Source organism: Propithecus coquereli, unplaced genomic scaffold, assembly GCF_000956105.1.
Source record: "Propithecus coquereli isolate 6110/MARCELLA unplaced genomic scaffold, Pcoq_1.0 Scaffold111, whole genome shotgun sequence".
In the NCBI taxonomy this organism is placed as follows: Eukaryota; Metazoa; Chordata; class Mammalia; order Primates; family Indriidae; genus Propithecus; species Propithecus coquereli.
The window spans coordinates 6,769,800-6,793,395 of record NW_012135081.1 but is presented as its reverse complement, the minus strand read 5'-3'; the positions used below and the strand labels follow the sequence as shown (position 1 = coordinate 6,793,395).

General features: G+C 48.7%; 1 protein-coding gene and 1 non-coding gene across 5 annotated transcripts; one reads left to right on the top strand and one right to left on the bottom strand.

Moving 5' to 3' along the window:
* Positions 1-1,820: 1,820 nt before the first annotated feature.
* TRNAS-CGA lies at positions 1,821-1,902 on the bottom strand. Its single transcript has one exon. It is a non-coding gene; the product is annotated as a tRNA-Ser (tRNA).
* Positions 1,903-2,673: 771 nt separating this feature from the next.
* SMARCC2 (SWI/SNF related, matrix associated, actin dependent regulator of chromatin, subfamily c, member 2) lies at positions 2,674-22,239 on the top strand. Of its 4 annotated transcripts, none has more exons than XM_012651264.1 (29): positions 2,674-2,896; positions 4,941-5,060; positions 5,685-5,770; positions 6,243-6,324; positions 6,420-6,512; positions 7,136-7,205; positions 7,454-7,523; positions 8,535-8,610; positions 8,776-8,907; positions 9,012-9,127; positions 9,498-9,622; positions 10,848-10,907; positions 11,061-11,098; positions 11,375-11,505; positions 11,793-11,864; positions 14,169-14,282; positions 14,705-14,858; positions 15,537-15,629; positions 15,863-15,982; positions 16,076-16,138; positions 16,506-16,764; positions 17,003-17,164; positions 17,616-17,680; positions 17,896-18,031; positions 18,115-18,281; positions 18,682-18,816; positions 20,129-20,507; positions 20,833-21,258; positions 21,821-22,239. In XM_012651264.1, exons 1-29 carry the CDS (start codon positions 2,786-2,788, stop codon positions 21,895-21,897), a joined length of 3,732 nt encoding a protein of 1,243 aa, XP_012506718.1. In that variant the 5' UTR covers positions 2,674-2,785; the 3' UTR covers positions 21,898-22,239. The 4 variants fall into 4 exon arrangements, 3 of the variants coding, with proteins under 3 accessions (XP_012506718.1, XP_012506733.1, XP_012506725.1); XM_012651279.1 differs by having other exon boundaries at positions 2,680-2,896; positions 20,833-20,916; XR_001137774.1 differs by lacking the exon at positions 20,129-20,507.
* Positions 22,240-23,596: the final 1,357 nt, after the last annotated feature.

Genomic DNA, 23,596 nt, shown 5'->3' with positions numbered 1-23,596 from the left:
AGTTCACTGCAGCCTTGGAAGGCAGCTATGCTCACCACTATACCACCAACGCTTAACTGCAGCCTTGAACGCCTAGGCTCAAGTGATCCTCCTGCCTCAGCCTCCCAAGTAGCTGGGACTACAGGTGTACACCACTAAGCCTGGCTTTTTTTTTTTTTTTTTTAAAGAGATGGGGGGTTATCACTTTGTTGCCCAGGCTGGTCTTGAACTCCTTGCTTCAAGTGATCCTCCTGCTTCGGCCTCAGTCCACTCCCAGCCCGGCGATAGCTCAGGGAGGGTGGGCTGCTGGCACGTGGGCCCACCGGGCAGTGGAGAAAAACAAGGGGCAGAGGGCACAGCAGTGGGGACAGAGGCTGGAAGCAGATGCTGGGGGTGCGGGACCAGAGAGCTGGAGGCTTGAGCCACACCCTGGCTGAGACATATTTGGAAGGTAGAATAAATAGAATTTGTTTTTATTTTATTTTTGTGGAATCATGTCAAGGGAGATTCCTTGCATGCAACTTAGAGAATGGTGGTGGTGGACTGAAAGGCCCCACTCAGTGCAATCAAAAACATCAAAGAGGAGGGGCCTAAAGGATGTGGAAGATTTTGGAAAGTGATATTGGTGAGGGGCAGGGAGGCAATGGTGAGGGTGATACTGGGAAGAACAGCCTGAGCGGTGGTATGAAGGTGGGAAACTCTAAGGCATAAATGTGTAAAAATCTCTATGAATTACCCTTAAACCCCTACCCTTTGGGATTCTTCTTGGAGAAGATGCTGTTGTGCAAGAAATAACACAAAATGAACATCCTCTGGCCAGGCGCGGTGGTTCATGCCTGTAATCCTAGCACTACGGGAGGCCGAGGCAGGAGGATCCCTTGAGCTCAGGAGTTCGAGACCAGCCTGAGCAAGAGTGAGACTCCTCCCCACCGCGCCCTCGTCTCTACTAAAAATAGGAAAATTAGCCAGGCGTGGTAGGAGGATTGCTGAGGCAGGAGGATTGCTTGAGCGGGAGGCAGGAGGCTGAGGAAGGAGGATTGCTTGAGCGGGAGTTTGAAGTTGCTGTGAGCTAGGCTGACGCCACTGCATTCTAGCCCGGCAAGAGAGCGAGACTCTGTCGCAAAAAAAAAAAAAAAAAAAAGAACATCCTCAACAGGTACCCGAGATCTTCCCCACAATCAGTAATTAGGGGACGGTAAGAAAGGAGTGAGTACAGGAGAGCTAGAGGTTAGAGAAGAGATTAATTGCCTAGCTTGGTTAATACACATGGAGACTTTAAAACAGGACCTGGCACATAATGAACACTCAATAAAAAGTGATAGTTATCTTCCCACACCCTGACTCCAGCTGGATCGGCAGTTTTTATGTTTCAATAGGCTATTCCCTCCTAGCCCTGTGATACCTGAGATACATGGAAATCCAAATGAGAGAATGCTCTGTTTCCTGGGTCTTCAGTGTAATCAGACCTACAAGGTGTGATGTCTAGTCACAAAATACAAAGGAAACTCCGGGTTTGACTAATACTGCACAACAGGCACTCACATTCCCAAACAAAACTTAACCTTTCTTCAACCAAATCCTTTGCTATCCCCTCAAAAGAATGAAACGTGCGCCAAAGCTCTGCTAACAAGCGTGAAGTTATAGAATTCTGAAAGTGTCTTGTATCCTAGCAGCCAAAATTGTTACGGATAATTCAGCTTCCTAAAACCACCCCCATCCCTCCCGAATCCAGGGTAAGACCTTTTGGCTTCCCTTTTCCAGACAGAAAGGGAAGTACACAAAAGACACGTGCGAGGACTGGGGTTCCCTTACTTACATGGTGTGAAGGAGAAAAAAACACCCGTCACGAACAGGATTCGAACCTGTGCGGGGAAACCCCATTGGATTTCGAGTCCAACGCCTTAACCACTCGGCCACCGTGACTTCCAAAACCACACCTTCCCGCGCGCTTACAGAAGGGGTCCGCATTGCCACAGAGGAGAACGTGTGGCAGTGACACACTGTGGGGCTCCCACCCCTCGCTCCTTACCTCTCCTATGCGCCAGTCAAAGGAAAAGGGTCCGGTGGACCGGATGACCCAAGGAGGGAAGGTGAGGGTCTCCAGCCTAGGGAAGAGTTGGGGTCTCAAGGAGCGCAAACCTATTTAGGAGATGGCGAGACCTGTGGAGGAAGCAGTCCAGGGAAGGGACTGGGCCCCCAGGATGGTGGCTATGGGACTTCTCCGGTTGAGAAGTGAGAGGGGGTACTGGGTGGGACAAGGCGTAAGGGGTGAGGGAGACTGGGAAAGAGTTTAAATGAGGAGCTCCTGGGAATGGATGAAAGAAAGGAACTTCTTGGGGAAAGGGGCTTGGGGTTCCTTGGGATTAGGGGCTCTATGGGGTTAGGAATGTGCAAAGTGAAGGCCACTCGGGGCTATGGGCTGGGGCTCCTTCGGCGACGAGCGTCCCCTTGGGCTGGGATAGAGAGGTATCCCACTCTTGGGCTGAGAGGCAAAAAGAGGGAAAGGGTTTCGGGTCCGGCGAAAAGCGATCTCAGGAGAATGGCGCCCCCTCCAGGAAAGAGTTGCCTCACCCAAGGCTCCTGCCGCCGCTGCCAGGAAGGCCGCCAGGGTCGGCCCCGCGCCAGGCGTTTCTCCGCCGCCCCAGGCTTGCCAGCAGGGGGCGCTGCGCGCACCGGGGCCGGCCCAGGCGGCGAGAGGCGGCGGCCGCGCCGGCGGGAGGCGGCGGGAGGCGGGCGGAGAAGGAGGCGGAGGAGGCGGGAGCTGAGCTGAGCGGGGCGGGCGGCGGCGGGGCCGGAGCCCGAGAAGATGGCGGTGCGGAAGAAGGACGGCGGCCCCAACGTGAAGTACTACGAGGCCACGGACACCGTGACCCAGTTCGACAACGTGCGCCTCTGGCTTGGCAAGAACTACAAGAAGGTACACGGGCAGGGCCGCGCGGGGACCGGAGGAGGGACAAAGGGACCGCGGCCCGTCAGCTCCCCGGCATCCTGCCCACTCTCCAGCCGCCCCCGGCCCCTCCCCCGCGGCCGCGCGAGCAGCCCCCAGCGCGCCCGCGCCCCTCCTCCAGCTCTCTTGCCCCGCACCCCCAGCTTCTGCTTCCAGCCCCCGCCCCCACTGCTGCGCCCTCTGCCCCTTGTTTTTCTCCGCTGCCCGGCGGGCCCAGGTGCCAGCAGCCCACCCTCCCTGAGCCATCGCCTTCCCGGCTTTTCTGGGAGAGGCGGCGGGCCGGGGGTGGACTGAGTGCCAAATGGGCTCTCCTCCCTCCCTCCGTTCCGCCCAGCTTGCCCGCCTCAGCGCCCGCCAGAGCTCCCCACTGAGCCAGGTACCGGCGGGGCTGAGGCCTCCCTGGCGCTTTGTGTATGTTCAGAGAGAAATGATGAAAGCAGGAGAGTAAACAGCCACAGAACAGGCCGCTGGGGTTGAAAAGGGTCTGAAAAGGGTCCCCACCCTGGGATCACCTGTCTCCACCGCTCATCCCCCACCTTCATCTAAGGGGCCACAGAACCTCTCAAGGAGCCAGGGTATAGGAGTTCCTGGGCAGCGGCCCCTTCTTAAACCATTGCTCAGCTTCACAATGCAGTCACCCGGCAACCAAGCTTTGCACTGCCTTGGGATTGGGGTCCAGAGGCTAGGGTGAGCTTTATATCTCTAGCTCCTCACCCCCCCACCCCATAACTGGAGATGATAAGGGAGTGAACAAAGGGTTCAAGAATCCTTACCTGTCTTTTCCACCAAACCTCTTCCTGGTGTCTTCTTTGTCTCTGGGCCTGGTTTTTCGCTAGAGGTGGTCTGCCTCTCTTCCTTGTCACTACTCCCAGTTAGGGGCTCTCTTTCTGGCTTTCACTCAGCTCCCCAGTTCTTCCTGCCCAGCTTTGCAATCTGCCAGAAGTGAGTTGGGTGGTTTAGAACTTCCCACTGATGCTGGTTGAGCCTGGCCTTGCTCTTGGGGTCTCTCTGGGTATCAGAATCCTGACAAGCAACTGCTGTTTCTGTGGCTTGTCTGTACCCCAGCATGAGGCTCTGGTTCCCAGGCTTCTACCTTTGACCTTTTGAAGGGAGATCAGGCTAGGAGCTTAGTCTCTGGCCCTGGGGGGATTGACAACTGTGACCTGGTTCAGCTTTCATGCTCTTAGCTCTTTGTCATTTACCTTTCCCCTTCACAGATCTCTTTACACCTCCCACTGAGAGGTACTCCCTACTCTTGAGTAGGGTGGAGGAAACAGGGGTCAAAAGGTAAAGAGAAAGCCTCTTGGCTCAGTTTTAAATTAAAACAGAAGGCTAGGATGCTAGGTGGCATAATATGGAAATGTTTAAGAAGGCCCAGGGTTGCTTGTCTCAGATATAGTTTGCTCAAAAAGGACAAGATAATTGTCTTGCTCTTCTCTATCAGGCTGGGTAATAGATGGTCCTTCCCATCTAGGACGGCCTGTGAAGACATTTTCAAAAACAAAATGCACAAGTTCACTCTCTCCAGTCTGTTTTCCATACCTCACCTCCTTGCACCGTTCTTGTTAGGTTACATTATAGGGGGAATCATGGCTTTGCACAGAGTTCCCCCAAGAAATACACAGTTGTCTCGCTTAGAGCCCTGAAAGTATTGCTTCCATGACCTGACCTCCATAAACCTTCAGAATTTTACAACTCTCAGTGGAGATCAGGTGCCAAGATAACAGGGTCCTGTAACTCCAATTTCAGGGTGTAGCTGAGGAAGAGTAGGAAGTGTCCCTCACCCTCAGCACCCAACACTGGCAACCTGAGCTGGTGGCTGCAGAATTTCCACTTCCTAGTTAGGGGTATCCAGGGCCTGCCTTTTGCCATTTTCTTTATAGAGACATGGTGGGGAGAAAGGCACTATTTTCTATGCCCCAAATGCTTTTAGAGCCCCTGGGGAAGAAATATGGGAGATAATGAGCAATTTATCTGGGGTCTATTTTTCTTTCCTTTCCCTCTGTTTCCCTAGTATATACAAGCTGAACCACCCACCAACAAGTCCCTGTCTAGCCTGGTTGTACAGTTGCTGCAGTTTCAGGAAGAAGTTTTTGGCAAACACGTCAGCAATGCACCGCTCACTAAACTGCCGGTGAGTGCAGAAGCAAGGAGGCGAATCCTCCAAACTGGAGAGGGAATTGTATTTTTTAACAATATTTATAAATTTTGTGACTTTTGAGATTTAGGTTATTTCCTACCATCCTTGTCCCTGGTCAGGGCATTAATGGCTTGACATAGTCCCCAATTTTCCATTCCTTTTTTTGTCTTAGTAATAATTTGTGCAGCAAGTTGTCTCCAAGCATCTGGGCTCGGTTCATGAGTCTCTCATGGCATGGTTAAAAGGGTATGAGGTTTAGATTTGCACAGGCTTGTGTTCAAATCCTGACTTTGCCATTTGATGGCTTTTTGATCTTAGGCAACCTTTATGAATCTTGGGTCCTTCATCTATAGATGGGATTAATAAACCTATCTTTCAGGGCTTCTGTAATGGTAAATGAGGTAACTCAGTAAAGTGTTTGCACAAGGTGGTGCTTTCTGAATATTGGTTTCTTTCTCTCCCTCTTCTGGGCCACTTGATACAATGGCACAAGGGTTAAAGAATTCCACCTTTGAGAGGAAGATCAGTTCAGCGTAGGATTTTGTGAAAGGATTATTAAATAATAAGAGAATTTACAATGGAACTCTTACATGCTTCTTCCCTGTCTTGATTTTGTAGATCAAATGTTTCCTAGATTTCAAAGCAGGAGGCTCCCTGTGCCACATACTTGCAGCTGCCTACAAATTCAAGAGTGACCAGGGATGGTAAGATGCCGTCACTCTATGTATCTTACATTTAGTTTAGAGGGAATTCCTCCTTTATGATTCGCTGGGGTCTTTCTGGGGTGGGAAAACACAGGTAGAAATTCTTGAGTCTCTTAGGTTACTAGGTCTGTAGACCTGACTTACTAGGTTAGAAAAGTGGCTGGAAGTTAGAGCCAAAATAGTCTCCAAGAGTGAGTGTGTGTGTGTGTTTATGTATGTGTATGTGTGTCAGTGTGTGTTTTGAAGAGGAAAAGGAATTTGTAAGTTGGTATCCCAAGCTTCTTTTTGTTCATTTGGACTAAGCACAGAGTGATTCATAGAGTTTAGATCAGTGAACCTCAGATCCCAGGTGATTTTGGCAACAGCTGTGAGCAAGATTGCCTCCTCATTTCCCATGTTAAGAAGTCACAAACCCTCACCTTATCCCCAGACCTGAGCTATACCACTCACTAGATTATTGCCTCTTCACAAGGCGGCGTTACGATTTCCAGAATCCATCACGCATGGACCGCAACGTGGAAATGTTCATGACCATTGAGAAGTCTTTGGTGCAGGTAATAGGAACCTCCCTGTCATCTCTCTTCCCTCAATGAGAATCCAAAACACCCCTTTTCCATAATCTCATCCCATCTATTTCTTCTCTCCGCAGAATAATTGTCTGTCTCGACCTAACATTTTTCTGTGCCCAGAAATTGAGCCCAAACTGCTAGGGAAATTAAAGGACATTATCAAGAGACACCAGGTAAGTGGACTAGTCAGAAAAGGTTTCAAAAACCCCATGACACTTTTCCAAATGCTTTCCATACTGAGAAGCAGCCCGGAATTTTCTTGTTTTCTACTGCAGAGGTGGCTCTGTCTACTTGGAAAAAGGCTAGAGTTAAAGCCTTGAGTTTCTCTTTTCCTGTCTGCTTCTCCCATTTCCCAGTCCTAACGGGTTTGGATTACTGTTCCTAGAGAATGTGTAGGCCTAGGAAGAATATAGCGTCTACTTGCACTGAGCTAGAGATTGCCTGATTTCAGATAAGCGAAATCCTTGCTCTTTGGAACTTTGTAATAATGAGCAGATGTCATTGATAGGGACATATAGCCAACTTAAATTCCCCGTATGTAGATATCTGTTCAGAGGATTATCTGTAGCAATTTTTACTTCTTTGACTTTTCTCCATTATTAGCACAATCCCAGCTATTTTCCCTCTGCCACTCAGCTGGTATATGCTTAGAGAATACAAACTAACTTTAATACCATTCTAAGCAAAATCTGATTAGGAAGGCAGATCTGTGGCTAAATCTTCTTTTGGTTTATTTACACCCATGAGTAATACAGAGGAGACCCCATATTTACCTGTTTTTCCTTGTGCCATACAGGGAACAGTCACTGAGGATAAGAACAATGCCTCCCATGTTGTATATCCTGTCCCAGGGAACCTAGAAGAAGGTGAGACCTGGGTTTTCCTGGCAACTGCAGTGGGTGACTTGGACTAGGAGGCAGAGAACTACTCAGATCACCATGCAGCACCTGGTTTCTGCTCCTTTCATCCTTGAATCTTCCTACCATCTTAAGTTCCTATTACCAAGTCCCCTGCTACAACAGGAGAGTGCTTAATTAAGGCTTTTGAACAGAGTTATTTTTTGTGCCCCCCTTTAGCTTATCTCTCTCCCTTCTTTGTCTGTCTCTATCCCCAGAGGAATGGGTACGACCAGTCATGAAGAGGGATAAGCAGGTTCTTCTGCACTGGGGCTACTATCCTGACAGGTGAGGATGGGTTCCTGAGGTAAGTTTAAGTACAAGAGCCAGACCCAGAAGCCCTAGAACATCAAGAGTGTCTAGAAGGCACTCTTTTGGGGTTATTTTTAGGTCAGTTAATTTGCTTTCCTTCACCCGTTAGGTGAATCCTCTGTCTTGGGGGAGGTTTGGACTTATTGGACAAGGCTTACACTAAAAGGATTGGGGTTTTATGTGTGAAATGGTTACTCCATTATAATTTTTGATAAGTAAATTTTAGAAACAATCTAAATGTCTAACAGTAGGAAAGTGTTTCAGTAAATTTGTATATCTGCTCAATGGGCTCTTATGCAGCCTTTAAAGTCATGTGAAATAACATGGATAATTTATAGATCAATATTAACTGCAAAAAGTAACATATAAAATAATATCTAGTGGCCAGGCATGGTGGCTCACACCTGTAATCCTAGCACTTTGGGAGGCCAAGGTGAGAGGATCACTTGAGCCCAGTAGTTCAAGACCAACCTGAGTAACATAGCGAGACCCCATCTCTACAAAAAATTTAAAAATTAGCTAGGCATGGCGGTGCACCCCTATAGTCCAGCTGCTTGGGAGGCTGAGGCAGGATTACTTGAGTCCAGGAGTTTGAGGTTGCAGTGAGGTATGATGACACCAGTGCACTCTAGCCAGGGCAACAGAATGAGACCCTATCTCAAAAAAAAAAGAAAAAAAAATCTAGTATGATTGCAATTATGTGAAAACAAAATTATACAGAAAAAACTACTGGGGAAAACATACTGGGTGTCATGAGTAGTAATGTTAGGGTAATTCTTTTTGTTCTCTATTTTTGAAGTGTTTTATAATGTGCATTTATTACTTTATAATGAAAAGAATCCCAATATTAATTGGAAATATAATCATACCAAAAAATGAGCCAACAACCCAATACTTTTTGTAAATGGAAACGGTAAAAGATCTGCAGTTTAGTTTTCTACTACTCCATCCCATTGATTCTGCTTCACACTTCATTTCCCATGGCAGTTACGACACATGGATTCCAGCCAGTGAAATTGAAGCATCTGTGGAAGATGCTCCAACTCCTGAGAAACCTAGGAAGGTGAGCTTTTCTTGTACCCCCTGCCCCAAAAAGAATGCCAGCACCAGACCACTCTTTGGAGGTGAAACAGAGGCTCCTGTGCCCTGGGCTTTTTCTGTTAAGGGTCCCCAGACAGAGCCGTGGCTTCCAGGCTTCCCTGCAGCATGATCTGCCTTTGTACTTTAGGTTCATGCAAAGTGGATCCTGGACACTGATACCTTCAATGAATGGATGAACGAAGAAGACTATGAAGTAAATGATGACAAAAACCCTGTCTCCCGCCGAAAGAAGATTTCAGCTAGGACATTGACAGATGAGGTGAAAATCCTGTTCCTTCTTCTTGGAGCCCTTAGCATAAGTCTCAGAACAAATCTTCACTGGGGATTTTAGGCTCACATTTGTCCCAAATCTCCAACCTGTAGGTGAACAGCCCAGATTCAGATCGACGGGACAAGAAGGGGGGGAACTATAAGAAGAGGAAGCGTTCCCCCTCTCCTTCACCGACCCCAGAAGCTAAGAAGAAAAATGCTAAGAAAGGGTATGCCAGCCCTAACTTGCCCCCACATTCATTCTCTATCCCCATGCTGCAAGGAGAAAGAAATCCCTTCCTCTGACTACCTGGGCCTGACCTGGGTATGCCATGATACTGCAGGTGTCGGGAGAGAGAAGATGAGGAGATCTTATGTACTACTCAGTTGTTAGTTCCAGTCCTAGCCACTGGTACACTCAGAGAGCGCTTAATTAAATGAAAAGGCTTTGCCACTTCGCATTACTCTGTAGTTACTGGTTTCAGTTTGTGCTCAGCTCTACCCTTGGAGTTCTTGTGCTTCCTTTCCCTTGAACTTCAGTTTCCATGGGCTCCTTATCTAAGGATGACAGGGTTCTCTTTCATTCTCTTTCCTTTCCAGTCCCTCAACACCTTACACCAAGTCCAAGCGTGGCCACAGAGAAGAGGAGCAAGAAGACCTGACAAAGGACATGGATGAGCCCTCACCAGTCCCCAACGTAGAAGAGGTGACGCTGCCCAAAACAGGTACAGGCCAGGCCAAGCTCCTAGGTCCAGCTCCAGGTCTAGAGGATCTTTCCCTTAAATTTAGCTGGTTTTTGAAATTATTTTTATAACCGTGGACATCCTCTAACTTTATATCCATATCTGAGTTGTAGACTGTGCTTTGTACCTGATAGTAGTTGTCTCCAAATTCTGTTTGATTATGCATTCCCATCAGTAAAATATATCTGAGCACAAATTATATACATGTACTGTTAAACCACTGCTCTAGGAACATGGCAAACCACATGCAAACATATCTAAAAAAAAAAATGGAAAAATGTAAAGGATAATAAAAACAGATATAAAGAGAAGTTCTGATATTCTCTTTCTGTATTCCAGTGGGTCTTTTGCATCCTAACTGAGAAACCGATTTTGGAGACCATTGCTCTATAATACTGGTCTGCAGTCTGTATTTCATAGACTAGCACCAAGTATTTCAGGAGTGTATTTCACAGGTGGCATTAGGGGTGCCACTAAGAGAGAGGAGTTCTGGCTTCCACCCCCTCATAAATCAGCCCTCCTCTCTACCTGTGTTTTTTCCTCAGCTTTCATGTATGAATTCAGTTGAGGAAAGTGTATTCTGATTTCAAAAATGTGTAAGATCTAACCACTCCTGTACAGAGTGACTTGGTCAGACCCAGTCTTAGTCCATGAAGAGCTTACAGACACATAGGTGGAGATAAGGGCCTATCAAAGATGAGAATGATTTATGCATGCACGAAAAGAAGTTAAATGAATTTTTGGTTGAAGAAGGGGGAAAGTAGCAAGTGAGTTTCAAGCCCTAGAATGATTGTGACTGGAAAGAGTTACTATAATTTGTGATCAGCTAGAGAAGATTTTTGGAGAAATTAGAATCTCCAAAAATATTAAGAGTGGAGAAGGCCTGCACTTTCAGCACTTTGGAAGGCTGAGGGATTGCTTGAGGCCAGGAGTTTTGAGACCAGCCTGAGCAACATAACAAGACCCTGTCTCTGTAAAAAATTTTAAAATTAGCCAGGCATGGTGGCACATGCCCGGATACTTAGAAGGCTGAGGCAGGAGGATCGCTTGAGCCCAGGAGTTCAAGGCTGCAGTGGGCTATGATGACGCCACTGCACTCTAGCTGGGGTGACAGAGAGAGACCTTATCCCCCTAAAAAAAAAAAAGTGGAGAGGTGAGGGTTTGAATTAGGCAGAATCTGTCTGATAAAATGACTCTCTTCTGGCAGTCAACACTAAGAAGGACTCAGAGTCAGCCCCAGTCAAAGGCGGCACCATGACTGACCTGGGTAAGACGGGAGCTTCTTGGGCAAGGCAGTCAGGGCTGCGGGCGGGGGAGGACTCAGCTGCCACCTTTCCCCTACCTCGCCGAGACTTTTTGGTAGGACTTGCCTGTTCCTCAGGAGGTTCCAGCCTTATATCTTGCTATCTTTCTCTTTCAGATGAACAGGAGGATGAGAGCATGGAGACCACGGGCAAGGTGGAGCCAGTTTAGAGAGGCCCTACCTCTCTATGTGATTTTGATTTGTGATTATAAAGTTCATCTGCCCAGAACCTTTCACTGCCTAGACTCCTCCTACCCTACAGTAATTCTAGCTATTGCTCAAAACTTTGACCCTTTCAGAATCCTGGGGCCCATGGCTGCTCACTCCTATCACCTATCTTTAGTGTCCACATTCCTGGGGTATGGGAGAAGCAGAGGGTTGCTAGGGGGAAAATGGAAATGCTGAGTGTCCAGCAGCCTCCATACTCATAGGATGAGGATGAGAACAGTACGGGGAACAAAGGGGACCAGACCAAGAATCCAGACCTGCATGAGGACAACGTGACTGAACAGACCCACCACATCATCATTCCCAGCTATGCAGCCTGGTTTGACTATAATAGGTATTGTTACTCCAACTTCTGAGTCCTTATTTTCTTGCCTCCAGTGAGCTGTTCCCCATCTTGCCTCCTACAAATAAGTTATTTCTTTCTCAGCCAGATAGACCAGGGCACTCTTCAGTTTTAAAAGAGCTCCTGGCCTCCTTTTAAGTCTTATAGCCCTGGTGGAAGTTTTCCCCAAGCATCTAATTCCTCCCTACAGTTTCTTGCTGTTTTCCCACTCTACCTTCTAGGCTCTTCCTCCCTTTGGGGCTCCCATCCTCCTGAAACCACTCTGGCTTCTCTTGCAGCGTTCATGCCATTGAGCGGAGGGCTCTCCCAGAGTTTTTTAACGGCAAGAACAAGTCCAAGACTCCAGAGATGTAAGGAAATCTCAGCTCATGATTCTTTTTCTCCCTCCTGTCCCCATTCTCCCTTCCTGATCCAAAAACATTCAGTTTGGCAAACATTTCTTGAGCTCCTTCCATGAGCCATGCACTGTGCTAGGCTTACAAAGACATGGTATCTGCCTTTAGGCAGCCCCAGCCCAGTACTCGGACATGTGTTCTGTATAAAACAATTACCTGCTCTAATACTTCAAATTCTTTTTTTTTTTTTTTTTTTTTGAGACAATCTTGCTCTGTTGCCCTGGCTAGAGTGCCATTGCATCAGCCTAGCTCACAATAGCCTCCAACTCCTGGGCTCAAGCAATCCTCCTGCCTTAGCCTCCCAAGTAGCTAGGACCACAGGCAGGAGCCACCAAGCCACCACACCCAGCTAATTTTTTCTATTTTCAGTTATTCGGCTAATTTTTTTTTTTTCTATTTTTTAGTAGAGACAGGGTCTCACTCTTGCTGAGGCTGGTCTCAAACTCCTGACCTCAAGTGCTCTTCCTTCCTGCCTCCCAGAGTGCTAGGATTACAGCCATGAGCCACTACACCCGGCCTTATTCTTTTAACAGAGTACAAAACCTTTTAATCCATATTTCCAAATACTGTTTATAATGCAGATAGTCCTAGCACAAATAATAGCTTGGATTAAAGTATAAATGACTATTACCAGGCAGGTTCCTAAGAGTAGGTTTTGACAGAAAAACAAGAGAAGGAACTAAGAGCAGACCCAAGTCTATGAATTAAGGGAGGTCTCTGTGGGAGAGAAGTATTATGTAAAATACAGGCTTGGGTCTCAGAAGTCTTTATCTCCTTCAGTGTTTTGCCTCAGGCCAAACCCACTTGGCTTTGGATGAGACTTGGCAATCTCCTGTGGTTAGGGACACTTTGGATAAATACAAGATGAGGTGTGTGAGATTGAGAACTGAATGAGTTTTCTTCCCAGCTGTTCCTGTTCCTCAGCTTCCTCTCTCTGGGTTCATCTTTTCTTCCTTCCATATTTCTTTCCCCATAGCTTGGTATGGTTCTTTCCTTCTCTTCTTCCTGGGGAAAGCAGTATGTGCAAAAACGAAGGAAAAGGAAATAGTGATCAGATGAAATGAATTCAACATACTGGCAGAACTGGACTAGAAACTGAACCCTTGGTATAAGATAGTAAATGATGGTAATTGCCTACATCTGTTGAGAGCTTACTATCTTCCAGGCACTAGCTTAAGTGTCCAACATACATTGACTAATTTAATCTTTACATCAGCCTTAGAGGCAGTTACTGTACCATCTTCAGTTTACAGATTAGGAAACTGCAGTACAGAGGGGCTAAGTCACTTGCATAAGGTCCCACAGCTAGTAAGTAGTAAAACCAGAATCTGAATCCTTTATTCTGGCTTAATGTTCTCAAACTTTACCCTATATGATGTAATAGTTACCACTTTTTGAGTTCCTATGATGTGCCAGGCACTGTAATAGTATTTTTCAGACCTATCTAATTTTCACCTGTTGTTCCATTTTATAGATGAGGAAAGTGAGTTTCAAAAAATTGAAGTAGGCTGGGTGCGTTGGCTCACTCCTATAATTCTACCACTTTGGGAGGCCAAGGTGGGAGGATCACTTGAGGCTAGGAATTCAAGACCAGCTTTGGCAACCTAGCAAGACCCTGTCTCTACAAAAAATTAAAGTAAGCCAGGCATGGCAGTGCACACCTATAATTCCAGCTACTCGGGAGGCTAAGCCAGGAGGATCACTCAGGCCTGGGAGTTGGAGGTTGCAGTGAACCATGATCACACCAGTGTACTTCAGCCTGGGTGACAGAGCAAGACTCTGTCTCAAAAATAAATAAATAAAATAAAATAATTGAAGTAACTTGCCAAGGCCATCATGGTAGACCTGGGATTTGAACTTAGATCTTTCCAACTTCAAAACATACATGTTTTTTACCATGTCATGCTAACTAGCTATAATGCATGGGTCAAGACTTCCTTTTAACATGTGAGTTTGGAAACAAGGGCACCTTTTCTTACCTTCTGGTTCCTTGTTCAAAAGTTGGATGAAACATCCCCAAGTATTGCCAAGGAGATGATTCATTTAACTAAAAAACCTCATCAAGGAAAAATAAGACATTTGAATCCTTTGCATCTAGCATGTAGCAGGCGCTCAGAGTTTGAATCAAATAATCTTTTCCATCTTTTCCATATAGGAGTCATTAGTCTTATCATTCTTCGTACCCCTCAGACCTCAGCATACATTTATTTTTCTATCTCTTACTCATCTCTCTCTCTCTCTCTCTCTCTCTCTTCTAAGCTACCTGGCCTATCGAAACTTCATGATTGACACGTACCGACTCAACCCACAAGAGTATCTCACCTCTACTGCCTGCCGCCGGAATCTGGCCGGTGATGTCTGTGCCATCATGAGGTGGGTCTTGCAGCTGAAGGGAAGTGAGTACATGAGGGTGACTGCCTCTGGCTGTGTCTTGGCAGAAGTAGAGATGCCAGCAAGAAACAGGAACTGGCAGTAAAAGTCATCTCTAGGGAAAGGAAAAGTACAGGTTTGGGAAATGAGTGACTTGAGGGAATGGCAGTGGTGCTTTCTGAAGTGTGGAACAAAGAGTGAAGAAGGAGCATGTCTGTAGTTGAAAGGTACTTATAGATACAGAGAGAGGTCCAGGCTGGAGATGTAGATTGGGGAGTCACTGGCATTTAGGTGGTGGGTGAACAATGGGAGTAGGTAGGATTTCCCAAGATGTACAGTGAGCAGAGAAGAGGGCCAGGGGAGGGTGAGAAGAGACACCTTTCTGGCTATCCCTTGTGACCCTTTCTCTGTCTCTCTCCTCACAGGGTCCATGCCTTCCTAGAACAGTGGGGTCTTATTAACTACCAGGTGGATGCTGAGAGTCGACCAACCCCAATGGGGCCTCCGCCCACCTCTCACTTCCACGTCTTGGCTGACACACCATCGGGGCTGGTGCCTCTGCAGCCCAAGACCCCACAGGTAGGGTGAGGTGCTGTGGGGATGGGATGGGTTGGGTAAGACTGGGCTTCTTTGGACTGTTCTTTTTCTGGTTTTTTTAGGGTAATGGTTCAGGAGTGTTTTGAGGCTTCTTCCTTTTCCATGAGATGTAAAGGGCCACAGGAATCAGCCCCATGTGTTTAGCATTCTCAGCCTCTGCACCTAAGGCTATAGGGACTTGCTGAGGGAGAAGAGATGCTCCTTGTCTTCAAGGAACAGACAGGCTATAGGGAATGGGGCAAATAGAGAAAAATAGCTTAAAATTAATTTGCATGAAATTTTTAAACTTTGTCATCTTTTCCACATTTTTTTCATTTTTGCCTCATAATTATTATCACCTCCATTTTTTTTTCCATTTCCACTTCATCCATTACAGAAGCTAATAAAAGAAAAGTTATGTGGCTTGCCCAAGGTCAAAGAGTACCAAATCTAGGCCTAGAACCTAATTGTCCAGCTCCTAAGAGAACCTGTAAAGATGTATGTGAATACAATTGGATATCATGCCAACTACATGTCTAATTAATCATGAAGGGAACATGGAACAGTGGCATGAGTGCCCCCAGAGCTTGCGGGCCACCCAGCAGTTGGTCTTGAGGCCTCCAGGGCTTTGGCCTGGTCATTTGCTGCCCAGCCTCCATGACGCCAAGCTCTGTCCCCCAGGGCCGCCAGGTTGATGCTGATACCAAGGCTGGGCGAAAGGGCAAAGAGCTGGATGACCTGGTGCCAGAGACGGCTAAGGGCAAGCCAGAGCTGGTAGGTGGGCTGCAGACCCCGCTGGGCTTCTTATTTGCCCCTTTATTGGGGGGCCCCTGCCCGGGAAGAAGAGACGTGAGAGCAGAGGAGCTACAGCAGTAAGGGAGGAAGTCCCACCCAGGGGTGTCCCTGGCTTTGGGAAGGAAGCTCCTTCTGTCTGTTTTCTCTCTCTGTCTGTCCCTGGCTCCCAGTGGTCACTTGTACTCAACTCTTTCTTTCCCCTCCACAAATAGCAGACCTCTGCTTCCCAACAAATGCTCAACTTTCCTGACAAAGGCAAGGAGAAACCAACAGACATGCAGAACTTTGGGCTGCGCACAGACATGTACACGAAAAAGAATGTCCCCTCCAAGGTATGAGGCGTGGGCTGACTTCAGGGGTAGAGAGCCTTCGTTCCTCAGAGGTCACAGGCTGCTCTCTCCTGACCTGCCGTGTTTCCCCTGCAGAGCAAAGCTGCAGCTAGTGCCACTCGAGAGTGGACAGAACAGGAGACCCTGCTGCTCCTTGAGGTAATTGGGGCAAAGAAAAGAGAGTTCTTCTACAAAAACAAATATTCACGTTACCAGCTACATTTGAGAGTGGGGAGAGATGGTGGAGTCTGGCGTGAGCAGAGCATGATCTTGACCCCAGTCTCTCCCCTTCCTGATGCCTGTTGCACCTGCCCCAGGACACAGCTCCAGGCCAGGGATTTGGGCCATTTCATTAACTCCATATCTTTCTTAGTGCTACTTCAAGATCCCCATTGGACCCAGCAGAGTACACAAACACCAGAACACAGAGAGCTTTGAAGCCAGCTGCCCTTAGTAGGATGGGGGGAGTTGACCTTCGAGGAAGGTGGCTAAGTAAGCGGAGTTGTGTCTTCACCACTACCACCAGGCACTGGAAATGTACAAAGATGACTGGAACAAAGTATCCGAACATGTGGGAAGCCGCACGCAGGACGAGTGCATCTTGCATTTTCTTCGACTTCCCATTGAAGACCCATACCTGGAGGACTCAGAGGCCTCCCTGGGCCCCCTGGCCTACCAGCCCATCCCCTTCAGTCAGTCAGGCAACCCTGTTATGAGCACTGTTGCCTTCCTGGCCTCTGTCGTCGATCCCCGAGTCGCCTCTGCTGCTGCGAAGTCAGCCCTAGGTAATGGGAGGGGGTCTTGCCTTCTTAGTTTGCGTTTGAAGGGCTAGTTACTCAGACCATGAAACCCTCAAGTTTGGCTGCCCTGCTGGCCTTGTTTGTGCCAGCCTCAGCTCAGGCACCTGTCTAGGCTCCATACTGGTCTTCGATGAAGAGATGGGCTTGTGAGGAAGCTTTCACAGGGATAGCCAGAACTGCCCACCTGTGCCGCTCCCAGCCTCATCCCCTCTGGGTCTTGCAGAGGAGTTCTCCAAAATGAAGGAAGAGGTACCCACAGCCTTGGTGGAGGCCCATGTTCGGAAAGTAGAGGAAGCAGCCAAAGTAACAGGCAAGGCGGACCCAGCCTTCGGCCTGGAAAGCAGTGGCATTGCAGGAACCACCTCTGATGAGCCTGAGCGGATCGGTAAGGCCTGGCAAGTTCCCAGATTTCTCCCTTTTCACCAAAAGCCAGAGCCACCTGGACTCCCTGTGCCATCCTGCCTCAAGTTGGCATCAGAGGACACATGAATTGGAGAATTGGGGTTTTTATTTTCCCCGGGACTTTACCTCAGGGGCCATGGCTCCCTACTGGTTCTCTCACGGAAATTTTGGCAGTTAGAAGGAGCTGTTAGAAAAGTGTTATAGAGAAGCTGGGCACGGTGGCAGGCACCTGTAGTCCCAGCTTCCTGGGAAGCTGAGGCAGGAGGATCACTTGAGCCTGAGAGTTTAAGGTTGCTGTGAGCTGTGATGATATCACTGCACTCTACCCTGGGCAACAGAGCGAGATCTGGTCTCCAAAAAAAGAAAGAAAAGTGTCGTAGAGACAAACTCTGTGTCAGACATTCCCTGTTTCCTTTCTTCTCCCACGGGCCCAGAGGAGAGCGGGAATGATGAGGCACGGGCAGAGGGGCCAGCCACAGACGAGAAGAAGGAGCCCAAGGTATGGAGGGATCGCCCTGGCTGGGAGGTGGAAGGGCCACTCACAGCCCTGTGGAGATGGGGCAGTTGGCCCTACTCAGCTTAGGTGGGCAAGGGCTGGTCTTGGATGGGGCTGTCTCTGAAGTAAGAGGAATAAATTTAGTCCCAGCGTGGGCCCTTAGTGTGGGACCTAGTCACTCTGGCCCCTGATTTTCTCTCCTTTTGCTGGGACTTCAGGAACCCCGAGAAGGAGGGGGCGCCGTAGAGGAGGAAGCAAAGGAGAAAACCAGCGAGGCTCCCAAGAAGGACGAAGAGAAAGGGAAGGAAGGCGACAATGAGAAGGAGTCAGAGAAGAGTGATGGGGACCCAATAGGTGAGCCTCCAAGAACAGGATTTAGGGGAACAGGAAAGAGAGGTGACACTGTTAAGTCTAACTCAACCCTCATCCTGTCCCAGTTGATCCTGAGAAGGAGAAGGAGCCGAAGGAAGGGCAGGAGGAAGTGCTGAAGGAAGTGGTGGAGTCGGAGGGGGAAAGGAAGACAAAGGTGGAGCGGGACATTGGTGAGGGCAACCTGTCCACCGCCGCTGCTGCCGCCCTGGCTGCTGCCGCAGTGAAGGCCAAGGTGAGGCCAGACCCCAGAGACCCCAGGGAGAAAGATGCCCACTTCTCTAATCCTGTTTCACTTAGAAAATCCTTCCTTACTCACCCCTTAAATAGTGCTGGCCTATTTCCTTTTTATTTTTATCCTGAGAGGAGATAAGAGTTAGTCATCTCTTCTCTAAGCTTTATAAGTTTTTTACCATTGGGCCTGTTTCTAGCCCTGTCATGATTTGACTCTGTCTTTTCTTATGCCACTCTCTTCTTCTTCATGTTCTTTTAAAATGTCAGGCCTGTACTACTTTGGGTAGTGACCACAGCAAGTTCATTCTTAAGCCTGCGAGCTTCTGCCCAACCTTTCTCTCCCATGGAATGTCTTCAGCTGGGCCCTCCCACTGACATTCTGTCCCACCTCTCCTTCCTAGCACTTGGCTGCTGTTGAGGAAAGGAAGATCAAATCTTTGGTGGCCCTGCTGGTGGAGACTCAGATGAAGAAGTTGGAGATCAAACTCCGGCACTTTGAGGAGCTGGAGACGATCATGGACCGGGAGCGAGAAGCAGTGAGTAGCCTCCCCTAGGGAGTCAGCAGGAGCCTGGAACCCTGCCTGAGACCGAGCTGTGCCTCAGGTTAAAATTGGAGGGCTGTGTGTGTGTGAGAAAGAATGGTGAGGAAAGCAGCAGTGCAGAAAGCCAGAAACTGACAGGGCTCCAAAGCAAAAGAGGGCAAGCCAGGGCAGGGGGAGCTGGCCCCTCGCAGTTAAGGACAGGTGGCCTCACAAGTGAAGCCTAGACACTGAGGTCCCTTAGACCAGTGCTTGGCCCACAGCAGACTCTCAATAAATATTTGTTGAGTGGTTGAATGGGCTTAAGGGATGATAAGAGGTTAAGGGCCTCAGATCCAGGAGGTGAACTTGGAAAGGGGATGGGATAGCTAAGGTATTGAACTATTTTGTGTGTTTGAGAGGACATACAAAGAAATAGAAGAGGCCGGGTGTGGTGGCTCACGCCTATAATCCTAGTACTCTGGGAGGCCAAGGCGGGAAGATTGCTTAAGGTCAGGAGTTCAAGACCAGCCTGAGCAAGAGCAAGACCCCGTCTCTACTAAAAATAAAAAAATTAGCTGGACGTGGTGGTGTGCACCTATAGTCCCAGCTGGTTTGGAGGCTGAGGCAGGAGGATCGCTTGAGCCCAGGAGTTTTAGGTTGCTGTGAGCTAGGCTGACACCAAGGCACTCTAGCCCAGGCAACAGAGTGTGAGACTCTATCTCAAAAAAAAAAAAAAAAAGAAAAGAAATAGAAGAGAAGGACCCTGCCCTCAGAGAACTAACTTACAGTTTAATTGGAGACATCAAATGTACAATATGGAGATATCAGAAACAGTTAACAAAGCATAAATTATCTGAAAAATTCAAATTAAGATATTTCAAATCAAGTATAGAAGTCCTGAGTGATCACAGAATAAAGCCAAAGATCAGAAGCTAGTGAATTGATCTGGGATAGCTTCCTAAGAATGGTGAGTTGTTAGCCAATTTTGAAGGAAGAAAAGAACTTGAATTGACAAGAGACACTGGAAGCATTTTCCAAAACAAAGTAATGGCAAGTTCAAAACTTTGGAGCTGAAATGAGCTGGGGCTACCACCAGATTAACTTCCTTGAAATGAGAAACCATGTGGGCAGCCAGGAGACATGAAGGTCATGGGAATTCGCAAGAGGTGGGTGGGGAGGACAGAGGAATCGCAAGCACAAGATTTAGATTTTGGGAACCAGCTAAATGAGAGGCTGGATCTTTCAGAAGAAGACAAAGCAGGGGGCAAGGCATTTGCCTTTGGGATCTTCTGAAAATCGGATAACAATACTCAATTGGCACTGGCAGCTGGAGTATCAGAGGCAGCAGCTCCTGGCTGACAGACAAGCCTTCCACATGGAGCAGCTGAAGTATGCGGAGATGAGGGCCCGGCAGCAGCACTTCCAACAGATGCACCAACAGCAGCAGCAGCCACCGCCAACCCTGCCCCCAGGCTCCCAGCCTATCCCCCCAACAGGAGCTGCTGGGCCACCCGCAGTCCATGGCTTGGCTGTGGCTCCAGCCTCTGTGGTCCCTGCTCCTGGCAGTGGGGTCCCTCCTGGAAGCTTGGGCCCTTCTGAACAGATTGGGCAGGCAGGGTCAACTGCAGGGCCACAGCAGCAGCAACCAGCTGGAGCCCCCCAGCCTGGGGCAGTCCCACCAGGGGTACCCCCCCCTGGACCCCATGGTAAGTGATACGTTCCAAGAACTCTTGCTGGCTAGAGGGATCCAGGTGAATGACCCAGTTCTCAAAAGGGATACATGATGGGCCTGGAGATGAGGATTGGCCTCAATCTCTACAGATGGGCCTATCTCTGTTATGTCCCTAAGCCAGCAGGGATCCCTTCCCAAACCCAGAACTTTGGAATTTTGTTCCAAGGATTTACCACTTATTCTATTGTCAGGAAAAGGGAAGGTAGTGCCAAGGAGTGGCTAGATTATCCTTGCTGTGAAAGTGAGTTGGTAAGTGAGATTTTATACCTCTAACCTCCATCTCTCCTCTTTGTTCTCAGGCCCCTCACCGTTCCCCAACCAACAAACTCCTCCCTCAATGATGCCAGGGGCAGTGCCAGGCAGCGGGCACCCAGGCGTGGCGGGTAATGCTCCTTTGGGTTTGCCTTTTGGCATGCCGCCTCCTCCTCCTCCTGCTCCATCCATCATCCCATTTGGTAGTCTAGCCGACTCCATCAGTATTAACCTTCCCCCTCCTCCTAACCTGCATGGGCATCACCACCATCTCCCGTTCGCCTCGGGCACTCTCCCCCCACCTAACCTGCCTGTGTCCATGGCGAACCCTCTACATCCTAACCTGCCGGCGACCACCACCATGCCATCTTCCTTGCCTCTCGGGCCGGGGCTCGGATCCGCCGCAGCCCAGAGCCCTGCCATTGTGGCAGCTGTTCAGGGCAACCTCCTGCCCAGTGCCAGCCCACTGCCAGGTGAGAAGGGGCCAGGAGGGGAGAAGGGTGAGGGAGAGGGAACCACCTTGGAGGGGAGGGAGTATGGGGGGAAAGGGATCAGGTGCTAGAGTTTCCACAATCCTTCTTGAACACTCTGGTACAATTAGAATATAAGAGGAAGGGCCTCTCTGGCTCTCCTCCACCATTTCCCACCCTGGCAGCTGCCACCTCTGGGATGATGTTGGGGCCTTTCACTGGTGGGTCACGGAGGAGTCCTGTGGCACAGAGCATCTCAGTTGTAAACTTGAAAAACAGCTACTTGTTTGCATGATGGTTGATTGGCATTCCTTTGCTTGTTCCCAATACGTTCAAATGCCCCATTTAGAGAGTTCCATTGGAGGTAGGAGGATGATTTTGGGCATATCAGTTTTTTCCAGTGTGAGGTACAAGAAGGTATTGGGAGAAGGAAGTCGTACATTGTGGGTACCTCATTCATCTACCCACCCACTGCATGCCATGCCTGGTTCTGTTTTGTCTGTGGTGGCCTTGGTCTGGACACCTGTCTCTTGCTCACCCTGACTCATCTTCCTTTTCTCCACAGACCCAGGCACCCCCCTGCCTCCAGACCCCACGGCCCCAAGCCCAGGCACGGTCACCCCCGTGCCACCTCCACAGTGACGAGCCAGCCAGACATCTCTCCCCCTCACCCCCTGTGGAGATCACGGTTCCAGGAACAGCCCTTCCCCCACCACTGGGACCCTTCCCCAGCCTGGAGAGTTCATCACTACGTAAGGAAAGCTCCTCCTGCCCCTCCAAAGCCCCCACCATGCCTAACAGGCATGCATTTTTATATCGGATTATTCAAGGACTTCTGTTTAAAAGATGTTTCTAATGTCTGGGAGAGGATAGGGCGGGAGTGCTGTCCTCAAAGGAAGGGCTGGGCAAAGGTGTTTATACAAGGTTCTAATTAACCACTTCTAAGGGTACACCCCCCTCAAAACTACTGCATTTTCTATGGATAAAAAAAAAAATTAAGTCCTTAAAGGAAGTAGAGAGATTTTTAAAAGCCACATGGGAGCTCCCTTTAACCTAAAAAATAACCAACTTTTACATTTTGGTGGGGGGGTGGATAGTGGTGGTGACAGTGTTAGGAAAGGGGAATTAAGATTCTGGGGCAGAACCTGTCTCCCCAAGCCCCTTGCTAGTGACCGAGTCAGCCTCCCTCACCTACTCCACCCCCATTTTATTTGTACTAATCTCTCCCACTGCTTCCTCCTTGTTGCTGTTTTAGGCCACCCCAGCTCAGCCAATGATCCCTTTCCCTCTGAATGTCAGGGGTTTTTTTTTATTTTTAAAAGTCACCTGCTTAGTTGATGTCGGCGTATGTGTATTTGGTGGGGAAAACCTATCTTTGAAGATTCCTGTGGTAGGTAGTAGGGGCTGTTCTTCTCACGTCCCTGGGCAGTATCAGTGGACTCTGAGAAGGCACAGAAAGGGGACCTATAAAAGGAGAATTTTAAAAACCTAAAATTTTCAAAAAGCACTTAAGCACCTCCTTATGACTCAGTGGGTCACCCCCTAGCCTCTTCCCTTTGCCACCCAGACTATCAGCACTTCAGCTGATAGCTACCCCTAGCTGTGTCCCCAGATGAGGACACAGGGATTTGGGAGCAGCAGAGGGTGCCCAACCTGGGGTAGTACCAACCTGCAGCTCGCAGCTTGGCTCTGCTCCCTGGATTCCTACTTCCCAGTTCCAGCTCCTCCCTTCCTCATCCTTGATGTGAAGGCAGATGTGATTCCAGGCTCTATGCCAATTCTTGGTCCCTCCCGCCAGGCCCCTTCGTTCCTCATGTCCCTGTGTTTCTCTTCCTCTGCGTCTTGGCACCTTTCTTCTGTTCAAAGTTTTCTGTAAATTTTCTCTTCTTCTTTTTTTTTTTTTTTTATAAATTAATTTGCTTTCAGTTCCATCTTGTGGATGCCTTCTGTGTTCTCTTACCTGTGGCTGCAGGCAGTGGGGCTAGGATGGGAAGGGCATTTACCTGGACTGGAAAGGCAGGCACTCTAAGCCACAGGGCCTAGACACTGTGCCACACCACAAAAGGCCAAAGACAGCACACCTGTCTGTCAGGACTGTACTGGTATAGGAGCTGAAGCTCTCATCTGCCTTAAAAGTGGATAACACTTGGGAGCACATTCCTACAACATGGAGATTTTGTACCTTTATCCTTTCAGAAGTAGTGGCTTCACTCCTTCCCTTTATTAGGGAGGAGGCAGGCCCCTGGCCCTGCCAAGGTGACAGACTCAGGCAGCACTAATATGGCCTGGCTTTACCTCCAATAAACACTCTCCAGGCCTCCCAACAAAGGGCCTTATTAAG

What these genes read in the sequence shown, in the direction of transcription:
- SMARCC2 (XM_012651264.1), top strand. Translation starts at nt 2,786, where the DNA reads ATGGCGGTGCGGAAGAAGGACGGCGGCCCCAACGTGAAGTACTACGAG. An exon ending in AAGAAAAATGCTAAGAAAGG is followed by an intron (nt 9,128 to 9,497) that starts GTATGCCAGCCC and finishes TTTCCTTTCCAG; the next exon opens with TCCCTCAACACCTTACACCA. An exon ending in TGGACCGGGAGCGAGAAGCA is followed by an intron (nt 18,817 to 20,128) that starts GTGAGTAGCCTC and finishes TGGCACTGGCAG; the next exon opens with CTGGAGTATCAGAGGCAGCA.